The sequence below is a fragment of the Sipha flava genome, unplaced genomic scaffold (genome assembly GCF_003268045.1).
Source record: "Sipha flava isolate LNK unplaced genomic scaffold, YSA_version1 1_pilon_pilon, whole genome shotgun sequence".
NCBI lineage: Eukaryota > Metazoa > Arthropoda > Insecta > Hemiptera > Aphididae > Sipha > Sipha flava.
The window spans coordinates 4,149,955-4,167,251 of record NW_020272783.1 but is presented as its reverse complement, the minus strand read 5'-3'; the positions used below and the strand labels follow the sequence as shown (position 1 = coordinate 4,167,251).

General features: G+C 28.2%; 1 protein-coding gene across 1 annotated transcript; it reads left to right on the top strand.

Moving 5' to 3' along the window:
- The first annotated feature begins 3,407 nt into the window (after positions 1–3,407).
- LOC112681979 (putative phosphoenolpyruvate synthase) lies at positions 3,408–17,269 on the top strand. The gene is made up of 28 exons (XM_025552376.1): positions 3,408–3,449; positions 6,591–6,696; positions 6,767–6,911; positions 7,270–7,378; positions 7,461–7,499; positions 8,310–8,393; positions 8,453–8,638; positions 8,702–8,820; positions 8,899–9,013; positions 9,706–9,880; positions 10,032–10,180; positions 10,264–10,509; positions 10,755–10,905; positions 11,796–11,889; positions 11,960–12,096; positions 12,774–12,898; positions 12,970–13,126; positions 13,372–13,530; positions 13,596–13,724; positions 14,180–14,264; positions 14,361–14,446; positions 14,520–14,675; positions 14,953–15,098; positions 15,176–15,406; positions 16,522–16,618; positions 16,706–16,916; positions 16,979–17,053; positions 17,131–17,269. The coding sequence occupies exons 2-28, from the start codon at positions 6,619–6,621 to the stop codon at positions 17,190–17,192; spliced, it is 3,546 nt and encodes a 1,181-aa protein (XP_025408161.1). The 5' UTR covers positions 3,408–3,449; positions 6,591–6,618; the 3' UTR covers positions 17,193–17,269.
- Positions 17,270–17,297: the final 28 nt, after the last annotated feature.

The window sequence follows — 17,297 nt, the reverse complement described above, 5'->3', positions numbered from 1 at the left end:
GGTAATATTATTAACAAATAACAATGCGATTTTTGTTGTACTTTTGTTTTTTGAGGAATGATGACACTTGTAATACTTATGAAAAATTACCCTAAAATATAATTATTTTTAGTACAAAATAGTATGGTATATTGTTGAAGTTATTTGTGCTTTGGCTTACTTTAAAGGATTAGGTAATTTTGAGTTTAATATATATGAAACATTAGTTGCCAAAGTAAATAAATTTATAAACTTTTTGGCTGATTCACTATTTGAAATATTCACTCTTATTATTAGACTTATTAGACTTGAGATAACTTTCTTTCTCGTCAACAACACATATACATTTTTCACAAAATTGACTAAGATACTCTTAAAGTATTTCAATGTCCATCTTAAAAATAGTTTATTACTTCAACTTGGAATTTTTACTGGGTAATTAACTTCACTTTTAAGTTTAACTTAAAGTTCAAACATTAACTAATAATATTTAGTTGATTCCTAATTGATATCAATCAGTACTAATATATTAGCCATTAGGTCACCTAGTGGTACTTTATTTTATTATAAGATCTTACATAAATATATTAAATAAAGATGAATTATGTTATTATTTATATAAATACCTATATTAGTTTTAAGTCAATTCAACTTGTCTTCATTTGTCATTTAACAATTCAGAACAGTATATATACCTAGGTAGATAACAGAATAAATCAGATAAACAGATAAATTACTTTATACATGAAGTACAAAACCTAATCAATGAATTATGTATGCAACATGAAGAGTGTAGATAATATATTAAAGGCAGACTCATCTCTCTTCACATAAGAAAAGAGTTATAAAATTACCTCTTAATAAATAATAAAATAACTTAAATATTACTTAAATTTTAACTTCACTCACCAAAAATAATGTTTTTATTATAATAGAATGTGTAGAAATATTTGTATTTTTTTTTTTTTTTTTGCAATTGATTTTGATTACTAAATTCCACTTACAAAATGTTAAATGTTCATTTATGTGCTATAATATTATAATTTATAAAATGTATTTAAATGCAAACTGTTAAGCAAGTATTAAATAGACGAGTAAGCACCTAACTTATAAAATTTGCTATAATAAATCATGTATGATGCATGGGAACAGTTAGAAGGCAGTATAATTACCATTATATTATTTATATTGTTTAATAATTACGCATTATATCATATAAAATTATATATTATGTCTATGGCGGGTACTTGGGTAGTATTCAAGATTCGTAGTATAGAATAGATGATATTCATACATTTTTGTATTCTAGGTTTATAGACTGTAGAGTAGTAATGGGATAATTACGTAGGGTAACCTTGAATTAACGGTATAGGTAATTTAAAGACTCTAAATAAAAATATATAGGCTTATATTATATTAGTCTTCTTATATAGGCTCTTTAGTATAAATGTATTAGTTAAAAATCACTAATATCTAGTTGGCAGTTAGTAGATGAGATAAAATATCTACATTCAGCCATGGCCTATGATGATAATGCTATGATAACGAACTAATTAGATATAAATATTAGTTCGTGATATCTACACTTAGCCATCATAATAACAATAGTATGATTTACCCGCGCAATTTAAACCAACTAATGAGAACAGCGTATTAGAATAAGGCGCTGGGGCACTCTAGGGTTTAGTAATACGCGGCCCTGTGTACTACTGTAGATACATGACTCTCAACTCCCTTGATACCGGTTTTCAAATCCAAACGGAAAATGTAAAACCAACTTAAACAATAGTTCACAATGTTGTAAGATTAATACATCGTAAATAGCTCAGTAAATCCTACAACAATGAGATGTTCATGGCCCATGACAGCACAGATAAGAAAAGAAAACGTAATCTATGGACTGTCATCACAAATCGCGGCAGCTTGATGCCGTAATCGCTGTGACCATATTATTATATTTCAATCAGTGGCGTATTTACCGGGGGGGGGGGGGAGATCCAGGGATACTGGATCTCTCTCCAGAACCTCTCCAAAAAATAAAAAATTAACAAAAATTCTTATATATTTAGTTCAACTTCCTCCAAAAACTGCATATGGACGTAACTATTACAATATAATAAATAGTTTATATTAATTATGTATAAACTGTGGACCCCCCCAGAAAAAATTGAAAATAAGCCATTGATTTAAATTGTTTCTTGAAACATGATTTCCGACTTTCTGAGAAAAATTCGTAACGTTGTTCGTTCATAATTAGTTTCATATACAAAGACCATTCACGGATATGGACTATGAACTTGTGAGTCAAATCAAGACTTGGGACTTAAACGAGTTGATTAGTGTAGTGGTAATCTGATTCAAACAAACAATTGAAGAGTTGGTAGTCGACTCTTTGATTCAACTCATTACACTGAACTGAGTTGAAAGATTCAGTTCAGCAGAATGAGTTGGAATTCCCTTCCCTAATAATTAGTAACTAAAACAAGCAACTTTTAAGTAAAAAGGTTGTCTATAGGCAGTTCCGGCCCTAGAGAGGGGCAAGCGGTGCGATCGCACCGGGCTCCGCACTTGTATAGGGCCCCACAAATTATATATTACGAATATCACTTTATCTATAAATAAAAATAATATAGTCCCAATACACAAATCGCAACTCGTATGGTCGTGTGGTTTTCTTAGGATACGGGTTGTTATCGACGAAAATAAAGATGGTACCAATTACGCATAGCTTTGAAGTATTGTACTTGCATTTGTAAAATTGTTTATCGTCGTCGATGGTTTGAAATATAGTTAAACGAGTACTTTGTATATATTTAGTTATATAATAACATGAAAAAAATATAGATTTCTATAAACAATTAAAAATTAGTATATAAATATATGGGGCCCCAAAAATTGTTGGGCCGGCACTGATTCTACATCTTATTTAAATGAATACTATACTACTATGGTCAAAATTGTTAATCAAAATGTATTATTATATTATTATAATTGATTATTGTGTACCTATTTATTATTAATATTCAATGATATAATGTTGTTAACAATTTATTATATTTAATGTTATTGTATATTAAATCGACGGTTCATACTACATAACTCCTTTTAAACCCGTTGACTTTATAATCAATAGTTTGTAGGTACTTCGATTAATAATGAGCGTAAAAAATGTATATTTTTTTTAATTGGTTAATTTTATCTTCACGCACCTTAAAATTATCATTTCTTAGTGATTAGGTACATTTAGACACTTGTTAAATTATGTTTACCATCCGCCTACTTATGTAGACAATAATAACAGTTCAATATAATGACTTTATTATGTTCAATGTTTCTTTTAAAAATGTAAATCTGACAAAGTTTTTTCAACCGATTTTAATATATTATTATTTTTTTTTCACATAGTGCGGAAAATTAAATCGATTTTAAAAACACTACTCTTGGTATAATTTTTAACTGAATGGATTAAGGTATGCATGTGTAAAATTATACCTCATGTTTAACGATAAATAATTACACTATTACAACTATATTCACTATTGTAGTTTTTGCGTTTAGTTAAAACGTTTACCATTTATTCATTCTGTTATTTTATAATATTAGTTTACTTTCAACCATTCATAATATTGTGTTGATATTGACATCTTCATTCATGTTTTTTAACTTTTTTAATCATTACATCGATTTGAGACATTTCAATGATATTCATAAAGCAAAAAGTGTGTTATTCAATAGTTATACAAGTTTTATATGTACATACAAAAGCAGTGGTTCTCAAACTATTTTGTTCTCGAAGTATTTATGTTCCTAAAAAAAATTACGGAGCCCCAAAAATCAGGAATTTCTATACGAGACAATAATAATTATTACATAAAAAAATGATGTATGATTACGAATGATTACATATGTTCCACCATACGTTTCAAATCACACTTTATATCCAGACTCGAAAATTCATATCGTTCAAGAAGCATCTAAAATGGCCAACAAATTATTCCGTGCTCGTCTTACAAATGACTTTAACCCAATAATCCTTTCTCTAATCCAATGATTTAGGAACTAAAATGGTATGCAGTACGACACACTTTGTGTAATACGAAATATAAAGTGTGTAGTACGAAATTAAAGAGTGTGTTGTAGTTCTATTTTCTATATTATGGTATTTGTTTTTAATTTTACATTTTTTAATTAAATTATTTTACATATTTTTAAAAATTCCAAGATGTATCATAAGCAAAATCTAAAATACCAACTATTTTAACTGTGTTACTAATTACTGTTTGAAAGAGGAGTATGACAAAATCCTTAAGTGTGCAGTACGAAAAAATATATATTTTAGTCTCTGCTGTGATTCCCAACCTTTTTATACTCAACGCCCCTTTTAAATTTACAAAAATTTGTGTAATTACTTCAGCATGTCAATCAAACCAATATATACTGTAAATTCTCAAACATGTTTATTTTTGAATATATTTATAGATTATATGTATTATAAATAAAAGTTTTAAAAAAACTCTGGGTAGGTTAACCTCTGGGTAATTATTTTATAAAATTATAACTGTATGATAAATAATCAGATACGATTTTTACAAATATTTGTATCCTAAAGATTCATGCACAACAACCATTTGACAACTTGTTATTATATTTAATATAAACATAAAAATATAGAGGCATTTTCGACAACCACACGGAGACTTTCCAGTTCCCGTATGACAGTTTACTTTTGCTCTTGCAAAACCCACGAAACGGGTGGTGCCGATGAAGACACATTGCCGGCTTTTTGAAAGATCTTCTTCTTCTTCTTCTTCTTTTGGCTTTCATTACTCTCAAAGAGTTTTGGTCACCATCAATAAATCACCTCTATTATCTTGATTCTGTACTATCTCCCTTAAATTCTATACTCCAAGGTTTTCCAAATCTTTTTTCTACGACATCCAACCATCTTTTCCAAGAATGATTCCGTGGCTTTCTTCCATTTGGCTTCCAATTTAGTACTACCTTAGTTAATGCATCTGTATTACGCCGCATAACATGTCCTAGCCATTTTAGCCTTTGACTTTTTATGAATCTATTAATTGTATTAATTGTACTATTTAATTCTTCCTTTAATTTTTGATTGAACTTTCTGTGCCATTGACCGGTCCTCGGATTTCTTATCGGCCCACATATTCTTCTCCATATCTTATTCTCAAAGGTCCTCAGCTTTTGCTGTGTTATATTTGTAGTAGTCCATACTTCCCAACCATAAATTAGTATCGGCCTTATTATTGATGTATAGAGTCTTATTTTTTTTCGTTTGGAGAAGAGTTTAGATTTAAATAACTTTAGCAAGGCAAAGAACGTTCTTTCTGCTTTTGTTATTCTTGACCCTATTTCACGAAACCAATCATTTCTTGGTTAGATTTATTTATTTTGAAATCCAAATTCTTCCATCACATAATAGAAACTATTTTTATGTATGCTGTCATAAACTTTCCTGAAGTCGATAAACATTTACCATATGTAATGGCGTTACTCATATTACACATCCAATTTTTTAGGCTCCTTATCGCTGCTCTCACTTCTTCCTTGGTTATTTCTTTTACCAGTGGATCCTTACATTCACAATACTTGACCTAAACTTTATGTGGGTAAGTTGTATTACTTATTATCACATTCTTTGAGGATGCAAACGATATGATTTTCAACCCATTGTCGTTACTACTATCATGCATGCTTTCTTTTCCTATTATTGGTTGAAATTGGGTTTCTTTCCCACACATGACATTAAGATCACATAATATTACTATTTTGAAAGATAATTATTTAAAATTAATAAGTTGAATAAATAATAACAAGATGATAAGAGAATGATAAGAACATAAGATGATAACAAGTTAATAACAATATGATTGTGTATTTTACATACCTAAAATATTAGAAAGACCATTATAGAATATTTAAATATATAACATGATTTTTTATAAAAATAATCTGGGGAAGTTTTGGATACATTACTGAGATGTCCCACTAGGAGTCAATGTATAGAATGGATGATGACTTTTGCGTGTGAGCCGATTTCACCCTGCCCCGGGCACGTGTTTTTCCTAGGCCATCAATGACTAATTTATCAGAAATCAAAATATGTTTTTAGCGTTGGTACATAACAAATAAATACAAAAATCAAAGCCTTGTCGTGTTTTCTGTGTCGGGCCAAAAACACTTTTTCAATAAAAAAAAAAAATACGAATGAAGACAAATAAAAACGGCCAAGTGAAACGCTGTAGGCAAAATTTGTTGAAAACACCGACATTGGCATCGTTTGTTCGTCGTCGTGATGAATGGTAGGATAATCTCAGTGTGGTTTACAGTTAGTTATCGGGAGTTAATTTATTTTTACTGCGGGCATATTCAGACGTCAGCGACGGTGGTGGCCGCGATACCTAGCAATAAACCTCGGTGATATTTCCGAACGTACAGGGAGAGATGGGGTGATTAAGATTTTAATTATTTCACGTAGAATCCTAAAATCCTGTGACGTCACAATATGTACACTTAGTATACGTGTAGATACATCAAGAAATTTATTATTAGTGTATAGTGTAATGTATATAAATTCAATTTTTCAGGAACAAATTTATGGTATAAAAATTAAAAATGGATAATTTTCGGCAAAGATTGTGTTTTTCTGCGCCGACAGTTTCAGACATTTTAATGGATAGCGAAAGAAAAAATGTAAGACGTTTGTTTTAAAATATATGATAATGAACATTTAAGATTTAACATAATATTATTATTTTTTTAGGAATTTCAAGATCTAACTACATTTTTTGGTACAGATGAACTAGGCAATACGATAATAATGAATGTTAACCAAACATATAGTTTTAGTCAATCACACTCTTTAGTATACGTCCAAGATCAGAGCGGCCTTGAGTTCATTAATAAAGGTATATATATATATATATATATATCTACAGTGGCGTCGCTAACCATGATTTACAGAAGCAGTTCCTTCTAGAATGGGATGGGATGGGTGGTAGAATGTTACTTCGTCACTTTTTGATAAATGGTTAGGTATATTGGAAGACAGCAGTCAAATTTGTATAAACCTTAAAATTTAAGGCGTAAAGTGAACACTAACACTGAATCGATTGATGGGGTGGGGTGGGTTATTAATAAATTGTTCACAATTATATTCTTTATAGTTCATTACACCACTGTATTAAACGCCCAAATAATATTATTATTCTGTAATTATTGTTTAAACAATAAATATATACTAAAAAATACAATTAAATTTTTTAGAAACAGTTAATGGATCTTATGAGTTTTCTAGTTGGAAAACTCCCAGTCTCCAATTTCAGTGTATAGTGCCGATGCAAACATGGAGAATCGTCTTTAGTGGTTGTCTAAGGTTAAAAAAAATACAGCAAAATACTTATATGTTATTTTATACATTTTCGGAGACGAAAAAAATTATTTGTTTATTTGTTTAGAAATTCCAAGAACCTTCGTCATGTGAAAATAAATTTCTTGTAAGTCTATTGAATTAATACTTTTATTTCTTAAACATGTATAATTTTATAATTCCGTATTATTTTGGAAAATTACATAATAGATAATTATTAAAAAATAACTTTATGCTCGGATTTATTTTCATTAGTATAGTAAACATGAATTATAAGAAATCAATCTAATCAAATTAGTACAATAAATGTCGACCTAGGACAAATGAACGTAGCCGTTTGGACGTGGCCGTTTGAACGTAGGGACAAATGGACATAAAAAAATAAATATATATATATATAAATCAGTAAATAAAATAAATAAGTTATTTATATTTATTATAATATGTAAATTTTAATCTCAAAAATATTCATTCAAAAAAACTTCACCGTTGCGACTTGAATTAATTAATGACATCTTACATGTACATTTGAATGCAATTTGTACACGACTAATATAGTTATGTATTGTCTTGTCTCGTGTATCACCGTGTTTCGATTAAGTGTGATAATTATTACAAAATGTAAAAACCAATAAGTTATATATATATTGATATAAAAGGTACCTATTGCCAAAACGATAAAATTCGATAAGATTTGATATTATGATACTATACCATTAGTCATATTATGAACATAAAATATCAATGGTTTTATAACTTATAAATATACATATTTTTTTTTGTATGTTCATTTTTCCCACGTCCAAACGGCTACGTCCATTTGTCCCTATTCGAATAAATGTATATTATTAGGTATATCAAATGGTATTTTAAAATACATTCGGTAGGTTACTACTGATTACTCAAATAAAAACCAAATGCTAAATAATCGTTTTAGATGGAAGCCATTCGGATTTCCAGTGTACTGCAATAAAGAAAATACATTTTTCAAACACGAAATTGATGATACTGATCCAAACATGTAATTAATAATTTTAACTTTTTCAAGAATATTATACTCTAAACAGTAACTGTTTTCAGCACTCAAAATATATTGGGATTCGATCAATTTGGTCAAATATCTGGCATAATGGTTGTAGATGGAAAAAAAGAATTAATAAACATGCGCGCAATCAAATTAAGACGTTGGAATATAGGAATCGGTGACTCATCATTATATATTGGATTTATAGATAATAGTATTTGTTCAGTTCAAAAATTAAAAGGGTATTATAGACTGCAATAAATAAAAATCAATTCGTTTTTTATTGAAAACCTAATTAAATTTAGGATTACCTGTAGTGGTCATTTTAAAATTAATTTAAAACACGAAATACTCGCACCCAACAATGGAATGTGTTTATTAGACGAAGAAAAATGTAAAGCATCAATTACAATACAACATGAAGGTAAAAATAGTAAATAGATATTATAATTATTTCGAAATGGTGGGGATAATTTTTATTTTATATTATATTATGTTTTAGATTTTAATTTAAATGAAAATTTGAAAATTCGAAACCCAATTATTATGAACAATGTATCGATTGAAACGATTTTTGGAGATTTCCCAAAGTCAAAAGGAATACTTATTTGTCTTAGGTAAAATTATTTAAGGACTTTGAATAATTATTAGAAGAAAAAAATTTTAACCGTATATTTGTAGTATAATTAATTATTTTGGTTAATACAAACTTAATCAAGGCCCTAATTGGTTTGTAGATCATTTTAATTCTGTTCACATATTCAAATTCTGATAATTCCAAATAAAAAATACTAACAAGTTTGTGATTCAGTAAATATACCTACATAATGTTCAATTTATCACATAAATTAATACTTAAGAGATTTAAATTAGTGATGGGAATTATTTGAATATCATTGTTTATTCTTCTACGATTTACCAAAACTGGTTATATTAATCGAGTTTTGGGCTATTACGATATATTAGTATTTTATTTTATTAAATTATTAATATTATTAATTGATAAGCGATTGATTAAAATAAATGTTTATGTTTCATTTTTATTAAAAAAATGTAAATTTTATTATAATTTGAAGTAAATTTGTTCTTAGAACAAAACAATTTTTGTTTTGTTGTATATTCATACATTTTTAATCGACTCCATATGCTTATATGTTAAAATTTTTTTTCATATAATTCGTATTTTAAGGTGTTCGTATATATATGCTGAAAGTTTTAATAACACGAAGTACAAGTACTTATTAATCATTATAAAAACAGTAGAGAAATACTATAAACTAATGTACTCTATTTAATTATCAATGTTTAGAGATACGCCGAAAAATGATGCAAAAATAAAACGGGAACTGATTCCTGAGACGGACCATAACAATTTAACTGTAAACTTAGAATCGGAGTTATGCATGTTTAGCAATATTGTAGGGAACAAAGCAAAATCTTTGTTTCTATTAAAAAAAGCTATAACCAATGGTTCGATCATCGATGTAAGTTACGTAATTTATAAAATATATGGGTTTACTTATACTGTTATGCTTTTATACAATATATAATTTACTGTAAATTGTAATATTTTGGGTATTGAATTCAAAGTAAAATATAATATACATTGAGGTTTTATAATATTTTGACGTAAAGGCCATTGTTCCGAATGGTATATGTATCACAACGACAGCGATGAGAAACCATATTAACAAGAATGAAGATTTATCGATTGGTTTAAAAGACTTAATCAAAATAGCTACAGAAGATAGCAATTTTGAACAGTTGTCAAATTACTGTCGACGGTAAATATCTGTGGTTCCGTTGCAATTCATTTGAAATAGTATAATATTCCGTTCGTATATAATCGAATTAATGTTTCAATCAGATTGCAAAATCTTTGGCGATCGTCAAAGATAAGCGCTGAGTTACTGGAGGCGATTTCGAACTACACTGTCGAACATGGTATATACGCCATCCGATCGTCTGGAATGTACGAAGACGACGAATTCACATCTTCGGCTGGCCAATATGTCACTGTGCTTGACTGCGCTGGTCATTTGGACGACGTCGTAACGGCTGTTTTGGAATGTTGGTCGTCGAATTTCTCGACTCGAGCTCTAACATACCGAAAGTATGTACATACATGTATTTTAATGTAGCTAATGTCAGTGACGTATGTATATACTTAGCGATGAAGTCATTTCAAGAGTATCCACCTCTCATTTTTTTTTGTAAAGATTTGTGATAGATAAAATTATGTTTATAATAATTTCTAAGGAATAATTAACTGATTAAGGAACAATATTGATGACAAAACTAGACTGTTGCATATTCAATTTCCCATTGAATTACCCTAATTTTGTACTATTTTTATAGAAATAACGGACAACCTTTGATGTGTGTTATGGCCGTGATTGTACAAGAACAAGTAACCGGGCAAGGTGTAGCGGGTGTCATGTTCACCAGAGACCCAAACACCGGTGATCCTGAAAAAATCACCATAGCATTAAGTTATGGCTTGGGTGAAGTATGTTACAATCACAACCAATTTCGTAATATATATATACAGTGAAACCTCGATAGCCCGAACCTCTATAAGTCGAATTTCTCGATAATTCGAATTTCGCTAACTCGAATTTCTCGATAAGTCGAAGTAATTATAGTTGAATTTTTGCTTATGATTCAAATTTATATAATAATATATAACACGTACATACATCGATAACTCGAAGGTCAAATAACTAAGTATATGATTATAAATAACATTAATCGTAATTGAAAACCGATTAATATTATCCATTTAATATTTACCTAATGCTTAAAAGGTACAGTTATAAATTTAACGATATAATATGGCTTTGCTTAAAACTACTCTTGCCCAAGCATTAGGTAGTTTACAGGTTGTATGTAAGTCATTCAAGAACATTGAGAAATTAGAGAAGAGATTTTTTCCGTGCTAAATATTATTGATAACTTTAGAGTTAGGTAGGTCAAACAATAAGAAACAATTAAAAATATCAGATTTCTTTAAAAAAAATAGTTCTAATTTATTCATTACATTGTATTTTCTTTATTACATACAATTTATTACTTTATACTTTTTTAAAATTTTAATACAATATACATACCTACATACATTATACATTTATTAGTAAATATATAAATAAATAAATTTATAAAATCTTTGTGTTTTTAAATAAAAAAAAAATTTTAGTAACTCGAATTTTTTTTGCCGATTTTAGTAATCGAGGTTTTCCATAAGTCGAATTTTCGATTACTCGAATTTTTTTTTTTTGCCCCCAACCGATTCGAGTTATCGAGGTTTCAAATATTTGAGTTATATTTTAATTTTATTTAAATACTGATGATTATTTATGTTGACACTTTATCTATAAACCGAGTATGTTGTGTATACAGAGTGTTGTCTCAGGATCTGTCGAACCCATATCTATCGTTATTTCAAGGTCGCAATTCACGACAGTCCATGAGGATCCTGTTACAAGGCTTTTTAGTAAAGACATAATTCTAAGATAAATAATTTGGTAACTAAAAAATGTATTAATAATAACACGTTTGAATAGATTTCAAGATGGAAAACAACGTATGTCATACAAAACCGTGTATTTCCGATGATGTATTGAAAAAGTTGGTCTACCTCTGCGTACAAATAGAAAGTGTATTTGGATCACCTCAAGACATTGAGTGGGTGATTGTAGAGGTATATTTTATTATTTTTTATAGGCTATATAACATATTCTGATGTCTTAAAAGTCCCCAACATCGTGAGTACAATTATAAAAAAAAAATCTTAATTCACATAAAAATTACTAAAACCAAATGCAAAAATATCTAAAATTGAATCTATAATATCTAATTTCCATTTCCACAATTTTTGTGAAGAAATAGTTTAATCTGGTTTAGTACCTATAAAGCAATTAAGTTTCAAGTTTTAATATACCTACTTATATATACCTTATCAACTGTTTTAAAAAGTAAATTAAATTTTTATTAATTAAGTTTTCAAAAATTAGTGGTATTACCACAGTGCATTTTTTTAAATTATTTCATACTTTATCTCTTAGTTTTATAAGTTCTGTAACTTTAAAACTGCAATATTAAAAAATGTAGGACTAATAAATGTTACTATTTTTATGAAATAAACGGAAATCGTGGCTTACTTACGATATAGTTATCTATAAAATAAATAATGACAAATAATTATATGTATATTATAATACTACTTACTTAAGTACATGCTTGTATAACGATGAATGAATAGAAATATTACGATTAACAATAATACAATACGCGAATACGATGCAAAATCAGTAATGAATATATAGTTTGCGATTTCAGAATGAATAAAATTATATGTTTTTGATTGTATATCGGCAGGATCGCGTTTATCTTCTCCAGTCCAGACCAATCACGTCAATATTCGCTTGGACCAATGACGAAATCACGCGGGAATTTGATACACCATTTACATGCGACGACGTAGTCATGTTTTACAACGTCAAGTTAAATATCGTTTTTAAACTTAAAAAGTGTATTACGGCTTATGAAATTTTTGAATGCTATTGAATTTTAGAGAAGTCTATCCCAACCCCATGCATCCGCTGTCGTTGACTTTGGATTTCTTTTCGATGTACCCGCTTTTCAAATTAACTGTAAGAGAACCAACCGAAATCTATCGCAACAAACAGTTGTTTTACACCCATTACAATCTGTGTCTTAACGTTTGCCAAGTAAGTATAAATTCTGTTTTACATTAAAAAAAATATATTTACATTGAAGTACATGACAAAATTGGTTGTGAGACGGGATGGTCTTAAAGGCCCAATAAACCCTAAGAAGAAGAAGAAGACATGACAAAATTATTGTGTAACACGTACCTACTCCTACAAAATATTTAATATTATATTATTTATTATTTATTTTATTATTGTTATTTATTTTAATAATTATTTATTTTATACTAAATTTGTTAAAGATATTTCAAGATTTAGAACCTCATAGCGTATTTGTGAAAATAATCGAGTATTCGATAGCCGGGAAATCCTTTTTAACGAATGATATGTGGGAGAAAATACTATCGAAAAATCGTAATTCAGCATTGAAAAAAATTTTTAAATCTATTTCTACGCTCAAGGCAGGTTTATAAATAAAATATGCATTTTAAATTTATTGGTGAACTTTAAAATATGTTTATTATAGGATACATTATTCCTTGAATCGCGGTTGGCTGAAACACAAAAATTGATTTGTAGTGTGAATGTGGAACAATCAGATTCATCTTTGAGTATTTTAAGCAAAATCAACAATGTTTTGGATATTTTTGAAAAGGTCTTTCAATCATTAATTTACCCAAAAACATATATATATATATATATATATAAAGTGTGACACCAGGATTTACTTAATTAATTATATTTTTTAAGATTTTACTTAAGCATTTATAATAATTTTAAAAAATTAAATTTTATAAGTTAATATACAAATAAAAAACAAATAGTTTATATATAGAAATAAAAAAAAAATAAATAAATACTTACCATGGAGTATTATTATATTTTTAAAGTACAACCGATTTTGAATTAAAAATTCATTGTCGAGTATATACAAAGTCAATATAATCGAAACTGAATATAAAAAAATAAAGGAAAGAATACTTTGAGAAAAATTGGCCGTTAAAAAATAGTGAATAATCGTGGTACACTATATAATATATATATATATATATATACATATTTTTACTTAAATAATTATATTATATATTGTTTAAAAAAAAATGTTTAAAGGTCACTTTTTGTCACATAGCCTCAAGCTCAAATAACATCGTGTCTCATACTCTGCTGGCGATTATAGGACTTGATTTCAATAAAGGTTAAATTATTTCTCTATTACAAATCTTATTATCAGCTATTAAATGTATATAAATTGATTTAATGAATAACTAACGATACATTTGTTGATTTATAGACTCACCAACAGAATCTCTATCGAATTTAGCGTCTTCAATAAATACACCGGATATAATAAACGTTTCTATTCTAACAGATATACAAGTAACATTATTAGTAGAACAATATTATTAATATTAATAGTAAGTGGTTTAATAATATTGTTAATATACTTTAGGATATTGCCTGCGTTATATCTGAAATGTCTAATAAAGAAGATTTCTGTAATTTGCCTGTTGAAAACTGCTACGATTGGTTGAAATTAAATTGTGAAAAAGGTTATGATAAAGTGCAAGATTTTATCAACAAATATGGCCATCGTGGTGTACAAGAAGTTTGTAGTTTTATTATGTACTTAATTCATAAAATAATGTAGACACTAGGTAAACTTTTTAAATTTTTATATACAAATAGTTAAATAGTTTAGTTAAGTATCAACAGAAAACCGAATTTTGTTTGATTATAATTTTATTAACAATCTATAGATTGTTAATACATATATGTATTAATCTATTGATTACCGACTTATATTGTATTTGTAATTTATTTTTCAAACGTACAGTCAAATATTCGTCATTTTTTTGTAATAAAATTCTATTATTTTATTATAGCTAGATTTTGGTTCTGAAACCTGGTCAACCGAACCTAATCGTTTGTTCTCGTGTCTACAGTCATTGGTATCGCTTGGCCATCGTCAATCTCCTGTGAAACCAATAGAAAACCATTCTAGTACGGTTCCTAGGGGATATATTAAACAGTAGTTACCAATTATACACTTTCGCAAAACTAAAAACGAATATGTATTACGAGTTATGTGTATTTATTTTGTATTAGAATGGTGTTCAATTACTTATTAAGGAAATATCGTCAGAGCATTACATACAGAGAACAATCTAAAGATATGTTGGTTCAGATCACACACAAGCTGAGATTAGGCTATCGAAAACTTGGCGAAAATCTTGCAGCGGATGGTAAAATACCGGATTGGAAACTAATATTTTTTATGTCTCAGTTCGAAGCGAGAAAGATCTGTGAAAATAATTACTGTCCTTTAATCGTACATAAGTAAGTATAACATATTTTAATATAACGAGTAGTAGGAAAAAAATAAGAGTCTGATGCGATGAAGTTTTTCCTCTATAATTTCTGCGGTTTTCATAGATATTATTGATTTTTAATTTAAAATAAACTATTTACCAGTGGCGGACGCAGGGAGGGGTTTTGGGGGTTCGATCCTCTCCCCCGAAATGAATGAATGATTAATTTCAAACCTTATGTACCTTAAAAAAATGAATTGTTCAAAATACGATTAAAATATGCTAGAAAAAAAATGTTTTGTTAAGAAAAGTGAATTTGTCATAATTTGTAATTTTCCAAACGTTCTAAAAGGTATTGGTACTTAAAACTCAAATTTTTGAAATTCCATGATGGCAATACTTCGTAAAAATAATGCGTGTTTGTAAGTCGTTTATTATCAGTTAGTAAAAATAAGTAAATATACATAATCGATATAATATTATTTATAATGGTACATCATGTACTATTTCCCTAAATTTTGTGTTGTATGGTCATATGATAACAATCGACAATAGCCAATTTATAGTCAATAGTCGATTATTTAAAAATAACGGTAATCAGGCCCGTATTTAGAGGGGCACGGGTAGGCACATGTCCGGGGGCGTCAAATCTTAGGGGCTGCAAAATATTTTAGCAAAATTAATTTTCAAAATGATGTACCTAATGAAAAAAATAAAATAAAACAATAAAAAAATAACATAGTATATTTTATTATGTTATAGTTTGTTTAATTTGTTAGTTAAAAAAAATATTAAACGATTTTTATTTACAAGTTATATTTTAATATTAAAAAATCTCGATTATGAACGAAATAATAAGTGTTATATTATTATTATTTGTTTATTTATTTATTTTTTTTTTTTTTGAGGGGTTATAAATTATATGCCTGGGGCGCCAAATTTTTAAATACGGGCCTGGCGGTAATTAATCTTATTTTTTCCAACCCCTCCCCCCCGACATTTTTTACTGCGTCCACCCCTGCTATTTACCATTCACTAAATAAATTATATTTGAACTGAATATTAATTTATGTTGAGCTGTCGTAAGTATAACACATAATTATTTATCAATCGACGTATTATTCCTGAATCATTTAATTTTAGAGCGCTGAAAAGACGAAAGTTATGGCCTACATTGTCCTCGTTGCAGTTCGACGATGTGTGTTGTGGATCACCGGTTCCTAAAAACTTAATAGATAAGGTATTTATAAATATATTTTTTTTGAAATCCATTTAAAATGTCATGGTCATAATCTTAATTATATTTCTTGAAACTCCACGTGCACAGGAATCTATAGACAGTTCGACACGATTAAAAGGTTGCTGTGTATTTCCTGGACGGGTAAAAAACCGGGCATGTGTATTAGAGCACATCGAAGACACACGTTGTCTACGATCAGGAGACATTTTAATCGTAAAATCTGTTGACATAGCTTGGTCACCATATTTTCCAATTATTTCCGGTTTGGTCACGGAGATCGGTGGTATAATATCTCACGGTGATGACTTATTTATTTTTGACAAATAGACACAATTAATTTATATATATAATATTATATAGGTGCTGTTGTCGCTAGAGAATACGGTTTACCTTGTCTCGTCGGAGTGCAAAATGCCAAAAAATATTTCAAATCTGGTAAAATAAACGAACAAAATTATATTGACGTTAGAAATTAGAAAATTAGTAATTAAAATTACTTCTTTTGATTTCAGGTGATATGGTAATTTTAGACTCTGAAAAAGGTTTCATTATTAAAGATAACATGACGAATTGATCAGATTTATCACAATAATATATATTTATATCAAATTTTTAAGTAAAATATAAAATAAATTGAGAACAATACAAAAAGCGAAAAGTATATAAGATTATAAATAAT

Excerpts from the sequence above, each read along its gene's own strand:
- LOC112681979 (XM_025552376.1), top strand. The coding sequence starts at position 6,619 with ATGGATAATTTTCGGCAAAGATTGTGTTTTTCTGCGCCGACAGTTTCA. Across the intron at positions 7,500-8,309 it reads CATGTGAAAATAAATTTCTT|ATGGAAGCCATTCGGATTTC; the intron begins GTAAGTCTATTG and ends TAATCGTTTTAG. Across the intron at positions 11,890-11,959 it reads TCCTGTTACAAGGCTTTTTA|ATTTCAAGATGGAAAACAAC; the intron begins GTAAAGACATAA and ends ACGTTTGAATAG.